We start from the raw sequence: 8,660 nt of genomic DNA on the forward strand, positions 1-8,660 counted from the left end.
CTCACACACACATACTCACACACATACACTCACACACACACATACTCACACACATACACACATACTCACACACACACACTCTCTTAACCTACATACACGCTCACACACACATATACTCAGAAGCATATACACACATTCTTTCTCACACACATACACACACACTCACACAACATGCACACATATACATACTCTAATGTACACACACAATCTCACACACTCACACACACACAAATTAATAGTCAAGGAGCTGTTAAAAGTGAGTGTGTGTAAAAGCAAAGGAAGGTAAGTTTGGGTTTGGGACTTGTTTCTTACATGTGTACACGATAGAAGACTTCCTAACAGTCTTGAGTCCCTGCAGGCACTCTAGAGTGCCCTTCTCAATGGATTAACAGTGTCTTGACATACACGATCCATTTGCATTTAGGGAAACTATCACTGTCTAAAACTCCCAAGGCATTATGGGAATAGGCTGTTCTTTGGAGCAGGGCTCGGGAGTCTAGCAGTTGTGTTGCCATGGAAATGGATGCTTTAACCTCTACCACTGGTTGCTCTGATTTATGAAAAGAATGTGAAACAGCAGATTTTTTTTAAAAAAAGGAAATAAAAAACTAAACAAAAAAGTTCAAGTCCTACTACCTTCTCTTCCATGTCACTTCCGGCTTCAGGTAGATTCAGAGGACTTGAGGAACTTGGTGTATCACCGGACTGGAAAAGAAGAGAGAGTACTTGGGGTCAAACATGGGGACAGGAAGTGCTGGGCAAACAACCTGCACAGTCCATGCCTGATCAGGGTGGCCTCCTGCTCCACACAGGGGGACACCTGCTCTCCCATAACCAACAGGGATCACTGTGGCGACTGAACTATCCTGTGCCACGGAGGGGCACACGTCTCCATTTCTTGAGTTCAGCGTGTTTCCCACCTGGTTAGTTCCTAGACTTAAGTCCTCATGCTTCCTTCCATGGCCTGAGAGAAGCTGAGGGGCTACTTGGCAGCCATCTTGCCTGGGAAATTGGGCCATGTTACACACAGCTCCAATCTTGGAGCTTTCAGCTCTCGGACTAGCTGGGAGCCTTCTTCCTACTTTTCACCCCTGAGACTCCTACTCAGCGAGGACAAAAGATCCTCCTGGAGCCAGATGCAAAGGGCTGGACTTAGACGGTGAACGACCAGGGAGGGAAAGCTGAGGGGGACACACCAGGCTTGCCCTGGAGACATCCTCAGATCACATACACCTTTAGGATGGAGCGGCTATCCTTCGGCCTTGTGCCGGTGTGTCAGCTTGCCCGGTCCACTCTATGCTGCACATTTTAAAAGGTGTCTAGACACACAAGTCAGGATTTTGTGACATGAATTAGTGAGCAGGTGCAGACCTGATGGCCTGAGTTTAGTTCCCAGAACGTATAAGCAGGAGGGAACTATTCTTATGAACCTTCTTCTGAATTGTACACATGTGCCATGGTGTGTAAACACACACACAAATTAAAATGAAAAAGAACATAAGTGAGCTCCAGAAGCTTCCTTGCTTGCCGTTATTACTCAGAATTCTAAACAGGAGTGGCCCTTTTCAAGGAAGGCTTCAAGTATCAAGCCCTGGCACCTGCCCTCCCCAGCATCCGTCCTTCCACACTGGACCAGCTTCCCGGTCTTCTTTTCAAGATCAGCCTGCTTTCTTCTGGGTCTTTGTGTTTAGCTCGCCTCTGTGCCTTGATTATTCTTCCATCTTGTCATTCCTTGGTCTGTTCCCAAGCCCGCATCTCAAAAAAATCCAACCTCTCTCACACAAAGTTACTCACTGTCTGGTTCTCGGCAGGCAGCATTTTGCCTGATCGGAAACGATTATCTTTACCTGCGTGGTGACTTGTGCACTCGGTGACACTTTCTCATTAGGATGTAAACCGCCAGAGTCCCTCCCGTGACAAATCTCAATCATCTCTCTACACCCACACCTAAGATAAGGGCTGCCGAATGAAGAGCCTTCCTCTCTCTGGAGGCTGCCTCACCTCCCACTGTGAAATCAGAAGTAATATAGCAAGGACATTCTTCAGTCCTCATGAATTCCATGTTAAAGCAATGGCTGTGGCTGCTGTCACCTGAAACTGGACAGGTGGGGAAGAGCATTTTAAAATCCACGAGGAAGGTGAGACACCGGTTCCTGCTTCACCCACCATCCATGGGTCAACATGTGGGTGCCAGGGGTCATCATGGCCTGGTCTCAGCAGAGGGGGCAGTAAGATGGACTGTCCCTCTTCATTAGAAACTGCTTGTCTTCGTTCCTACTCTTCAGACATATTGGGTGATAACAGCTATGCCTATTTTAAGAACAAACACTCAAGTTCTGGAATTCTGATAGACCAAGTATAGAAAACACTTTTAGAAAGACTCAAAGTCCACTGTCAGTAGAGAACCCCAGACTCTGGCTATCCAGAAGACTTTCATGACCTTTCTCCTACCTGTAGACATCCCTTCTGCTGCTGGAAGAACTCAGAATTCAGGATCTATTCAAAGCACTCCCTGAAGAGTGTCAATACACCAAATTTAGACAGCCAGGTGCTGGAATGTGACTTTCCAGGCTGAGGGGATTTCAAGCTAGTCTGTGTCACTATCTCACCAGAACCCCACTGGTTTCTTTTCCATGTCTCTTAAATTAGTCCAATTTGACAAATAATTGGTCAGTGCTACTCAGCTGGCATCTCCAAGTCCCGAGGAGACAGAGGTGGAAGATGCGGTTTTAGATACAAAGAAGCCAACATTCAGAGAAGGAGTGGAAATAATTTTACAAGTGCAGATACAGATGGGGGCTGTAAATGGGGAAGTACAGAATCCAGGTAAGAGTCACCCCACACCCCCAAATCCAGGAACAGCTCACCTGCCCAAGCCTCGAAGAGTGTATAGAAGGCACCAGGCAAGAACATTTGCAAAGCGCCTGTACCTTCCTCCTCCTCCTCATTTTTCTCATCGGTCCTCAGTGCCCTCAGGCCACAGCCTAAGCATCAGAAAAATTTCTCCCTACCTCGTTCCCTCCACAGCCCCTCCAGTGTAGATCGCAGGGGTCATCAGGATGCCACTGTCCACTGCCCGACATCCTGCTCTCTGGCTTATCAGAATCAAAGTTTCCCCCGGAGGACACTTACTTTGTTTTCCGTGTCTGAGAGGACAATATCCTGCTGGGTCACAATCTCCATGGGACTGGTGAGGACAAAGTCCTCCTCTGAGCTAGCGTCTGCACTGCCTGACTTCTTCATGGGAATGGTGTTGGATGGCCGCTGCCCAAACTTGATATTCTTGCCCAACTGTCGCTGGGGAGAAACAAAAGGAAGGCATTCTGAAACAAGCAAGGTCCGAACAGCCGTGACCAGGTTCCCCGGCATAGACAGGAAGCAGCAGGAGAGAGGGCATGCCAGGCTGCTGTCTAGAGGCACTGCCATGCCAAGGAACCCCGAAGCCGCCTTACAGTGTGTCCACTTGTTTCCTTCTAAAGAGCCATAAGCTTTTGAAACTCCAGCCACCCCTCGCATGGAAACAATGACGGTGTCCAGTAGGTACGGGAACCACATTTCAGAACCAAGGCTGGAAATACATGTTTTTAATTGTTTTGACCCATCTATAGATCTAAAATCTTTGTCATGTGTGAAGAAAATATTCAGAAGATAGGTACATGAAATGTAGGACCCATGGGGAGAAACCGAGACTCTTAGGGTGGTGGATACCTGAACTCCACAGCCACTTCTGGGTGGATACATTCCCCTGTGAGTTTTTACACTTCTTCACCTCGGTTGCAAATGCCATGCCAAAGCCACATGCTCAGGCCACAGTGGGTCATGGCTGAGGTGAAGAAGGTCCCAGGTTCAGCTAGACTTTCCTTGATAAATGTTGAAGTCACACCAGGGGTGGGAGTGGTCCAGTTTTCTTTCTTTGCTACAATTACATTATCATGAAATAGGGGCCATAAGGAACCTGGGGTGGGGGCAGGGAGAAAAAGGCCACAGAAGGACGGATGACTGGTAGGTGGCAGCAGAAGGGGCAGTTGAAGGAAGGCCAGAAGGGGGCTGCAAACAGGAATCTGTAAACAGTAGATTAGGCGAGGGCCATATTTAAAAAGGAAAACCGACTTCAGCTGTGGCCAGAATCTCCTGGGGGGTAAACTGCCTCCCCCACACCCCCTGCTAAGAACCACTGCTCTAGGCTGACATCCATATATGACTCAAACGTAATGCAGCCTGATAGTTAGCTTTAACCTGGCTGATAGTTCTAGCAGAGCTTCTAAAACGAGATTTAGCATCTGCTCCAACCCTATGCTGATTAGTTTTCCTGAGCTTGACACAAGCTAGAGGAACCTGGAAAGAGGTCGATCTCAACTGACAAATCTTCTCCATCAGATGGGACTGTGGGCATATCTCGGGGAGTGGGGGAGTGTTTTCTTGATTCTTAATTGATGGAGGAGTATCCAGCCCAGGCTGGGCAGGTGCTTCTGGGCTCTATAAGAAAGGTAGGCGAATTGGAGTCACTTAAGCGGCCTTCCTCAGGGTCTTCAGTTCCTGCTCTGAGTGGCTACCCTGGTTTTCCTCAGTGATGGACTGTAACCTGTTTGATGAAGTAAACACTTTTCTCCCAAGTTACTTTTGGTCAGTGTTTTATCATAGCAACAGGAAACCAAACTAGGACAAAGCCACTCACTTTGCAAAACCCAGTCCCGGTTCCTATAAGGAGAGGTGACTGACCCAAGCTCATGGGAAGGACGAGGATCCCAAAGGCGTCTTGAGACCGGGTCTTCAGAACTAACATCCAGGGTTGTAGCCACTGCCCTTCACGCCACCCTCTTAAACCCGACAGGCAGGGGGACAGGCAGACTGTCCCTCTCTTGCAGGGACAGTTATATAAGGAGATGAGGTGGCATTCTAAATATTTCTCTAGAGATCCCTGGCAAAAGAATCCCTCGAGGGACATGTCTCCTCTCCCTTAGAACTCAATGGGACCGGAGTTCACCCATGGTCAGCCAGCCCATCCCCCACCTGAGCTTGCCCACTGAGCATGACAGAGATGAGCCGGGGACTCCCCTGTCTGCGCAGCACGCTCCACCCCCCAGTCACCCAGCATGCCAGGTCAGGCGCAAGGGCTGGCACTCGGTCCGCTGAGATTTCAGCCTGCACCCGGCCCCCAGCTTGACAGGAAAAGGTGCACACCCAAAGCCCCCATTCAGCCGGGGAAGGAAAGCTTCAGCAACTCCCAAAAGTTTGCAGGTTGCTGAAAAAGGATACCTTCCAAAGCCAAGTGTAGCAGGAGCCGGCAGTTAGTATCTGCTCTAAGCAGGCCAATAAAGCAGCACGGTTAGAACAGCCGATGGAGTCAGACAAGAGGACAGGGAGTCACAGCCACAGGCTTGCCCTGTGGCTCTGGGGTTAGAGGGTGGAGATATGGGGAGAGAGGTAGGGGTGCTTCCTGTGGCCTCCCAGTCCAACCTTCTCTAGGAGTGTTGGTCATGAGCCTGACACTGTTCTAAATCTCCTTGGACTGGGGAGATTCCCATTGACAGAGTCTTTTTGGTTCCCAGTGCTCTGGGATGAGATGGAGGGGATAGGTTATTTTAGTCTCTTCTGCATTATACTAATGTAGCCTAGGCTGGCCTTGGGGCCTCCTGCCTGCACCCCTAAAAGTGGGAGTTAAAAGCATTTGCCACTTGGCTGAGTTTTCCTTCTAATTCAATTGATGAATTAGGACTGGACGTGTTTGTGGACTATTGTGAAATTCAACATGTGTATACATGCAAGACATAAGCCAGGTGGCCGGCACATCCACCACTGCACACACTTGCTACATCTTTGTGTCGGGAATGTTGAAAGTCCTCTTTTCTAACTATTTTGAAATAGACTATACATTATTGACCATAGTTACCCTGCTGTGCTGTAGAACACTACAACTTTATTGTCTTCCCAACTGTGATGGGTCTGTTGACCAACAGAGATGAAGGCCATTTCTTATACCTCCAGTGGAAGGGACACTTGCAACGCACTTCCTGGCATCACACTTAATTGACGCGGGGTTTTGTCATCGTCACAAAAAGAACACATATGCTTCTTTATGTGACCAGGGCTCCCGTTTAGAATGTGGTTGTTAGCTAGTTCTGATGCTTAAGAGACAAGAAAAAATGTGGCAAAACACAGTCACAGCCCGGGCAGAAATAAAGTCCAACGACAAGATGACCGTTGTGGCTACAAATGGGAAAGGAGAGGGCAAGCGAAGAGAAACGGTTGGTGGGGTAAGACTGGGCGGGGGCAGTAGACTGCACAGAATCACGCTGGGAAATGGGCAGAGGGGTGCCAAGAAATGAAGAGGAGACCAAAAGTGGGGCAAGGAGATGTGGCAGCAACAGCAAAGGTGGGTCAAAGAAGAGGGCAAAGGGGGATCCAGGACAGTGGGTTCAGTAGCTGGGTACCTGGGAGACACATGAGGGGAAGTGAGCAGGAAGGAGAGCGTGCAGTCATGCCGAGGCATTCATCCTGGAGAAATAGATAACGCTGTTGCTATTGAAAATGACAATGTGCTCTTTAGTGTAAGGCTGATTTGAAAATCCCCAGAGGAAAACAGACTCCGGCTGGTGGAGGGGGACCTGAGAGAGAACAACTTTGGGCAGTGGGGATGGGGACTGGGAACAGGGCTGGTCTCTGTCGTGTGGTTTTTAGATAAGAGCTGGTGGGCCAAGGTGGGGGGCAAGGCTGGAAGCCCGATGCCCTCTGTGGTTGGGTGTCAGGTGGTCAAGGACCCGTCTCTCACACCCTGCCACACGCCCTTCCTTCCCCACAGGGCCTTCTCCAAATACCTCTTTTAGGTGACTCAAAGGAGAATGGGTTGCTGTGACGTTTTGTAAGATGTATTGGCAACTAAGAGATTATTGCTAAAATCTATCTGGTAATTTGAGGTGTCATACGAACTATATGTGGATAAAGTATTTTTATTGCCTTTTCGTTGCTCAGTATTCAGGCATCGTCATGAAAGGACCCACGACAGAACTTGAGCAATCACTGAAAAATATTAGGCTGTTATAAGCTGGCCCTGAAGCTTAGCTTCCCCACAGCTCTGTCTTTGCACACGTCACGGTTATAACCGGAGACGCGAGTGGAGATTGGTCCACGTGTTGCCAGTGGCTATGAGTGGGGATACTGTTGCAACCGGAATGTGAACAGAAAGGAACTGTATTTTATTCATGCCACTTGGACCATTTTGCAGTATGGAATGCTCGCTCGGGAATGACGCTGCAGGGACGAACATCCATATTTATGAGGCTGGATGCATGGAAGTGCCTAGCACAATGCATTCCGCAGCTCCCTGGGCTGCCAGGGTTTAGAATTGCTCATATTCTTTTTTCTGCAGCCCTTTCCCCCCCCTCCCAAACCATGCCTGTAAGAGCAAACCATGGGGGGAGGGATTATGTGGGGGGGAGGGGCTATAAGCACAAACCGTGTGTGTGTGTGTGGGGTGGGGGTGCGGGGTGGGGGGAAGGGGCTGTCTTTTTGAGCAAACTGCAGACCCTTCCATCCCAGAAGTGAATTCTTTTTTCAAAGAAAAAAAAAAGGAAAAAAGAGCGTACGGATTTAGACGCCTGTTCTAGGAAGACTTGGCCAAGAGCTGGTAGTTATTCTTTCTGCCCTTGACAGCTGTATTAGATGTCAAAGAAAAAGAAAATGCTCAAATGTATGATTTTGGAATTCTCAAGTGGAATCCAGTTCAGTGGGAGACATGAGGCTACTAAGAATGGGCCCCCCCCCTTGCCCCACCTATGCCAAATAATCTGTGGTACAAATAACACAGCCACTTCCCGACTGAAGTGTGATACAATTCTACAAATCATCTACAGGCACAGAACGGGCTAGCCCTAGTTTCACCAGCAGCTGGTACATACCTCACAGCTGGGCCTGACCTTAAATAGAGAGGTGCTCTCAGGGTAATTATATAGGGAATGCCAAGGTCACAAATATAACCAAGCGCAAAGCTTATACAGCCGCCCTGTGCAGCAGCGAACAGCAATCTCTACAGACTTGAGATTTTAGGACCTGGAGGAGCCTTCAGGCTTAACCATCACAGGCACCCCCTTATTGTTCAAGTGGGGGCAGCGAGAGTCACCGAGATGAAATAAGTACTTGGCCCAAGGTCATATGAGCACACGGAGGCAGAGGCCTGACTCAGATGCTTCAGTTCTCCTGTGCGCTTGCATCCTTTCAAATGGTACCCATCCTACTGGCTGTGGACCAGATGACTTAGGTACCAGATCCTCAAAAAGGACACTATTGTTTAAACTACGTGTTCATTAAAATTTGTTCTCACGGCACGTTTTTACACTCAGGAAAATGAGCGGTTGTTCTTTTAGAAAGCTCAGTGGTTCGACACAGAAACGTTGCCGAGATCTAGTGATGTTATTCACTGCGCTGGATGCCATTTTTCATCAGTGAAGCCAGGCTGCCTCCTGTGGGTGCTCCGTGACAGTCCAAGCTGCTATGACACAAGTGGGCACGAGGGGGCAATCTTTCCAAATGCAAACACCTTTCCACGCAGGATGATGGGTTCTAAATGAATGTTGGTCAGAGGTCAGATAGTTTCTTTCTTTCTCTCTTTCTTTCTTTCTCTCTTTCTTTCTTTCTTTCTTTCTTTCTTTCTTTCTTTCTTTCTT

General features: G+C 48.6%; 1 protein-coding gene across 1 annotated transcript in view; it reads right to left on the minus strand.

Moving 5' to 3' along the window:
• Kiaa1211 (KIAA1211 ortholog) overlaps positions 1-8,660 on the minus strand; it is a 51,090-nt gene that overhangs the window by 21,887 nt on the left and 20,543 nt on the right. Inside the window, exons 3-4 of the mRNA XM_028780841.1 lie at positions 3,133-3,297; positions 637-705 (exon numbers count right to left, since the gene is read on the minus strand). Coding sequence (XP_028636674.1) covers positions 637-705; positions 3,133-3,297 — 234 coding nt within the window. The remainder of the gene's footprint in view (positions 1-636; positions 706-3,132; positions 3,298-8,660) is intronic.

Source organism: Grammomys surdaster, unplaced genomic scaffold (assembly GCF_004785775.1).
Source record: "Grammomys surdaster isolate TR1022 unplaced genomic scaffold, NIH_TR_1.0 372, whole genome shotgun sequence".
Taxonomy (NCBI): Eukaryota; Metazoa; Chordata; class Mammalia; order Rodentia; family Muridae; genus Grammomys; species Grammomys surdaster.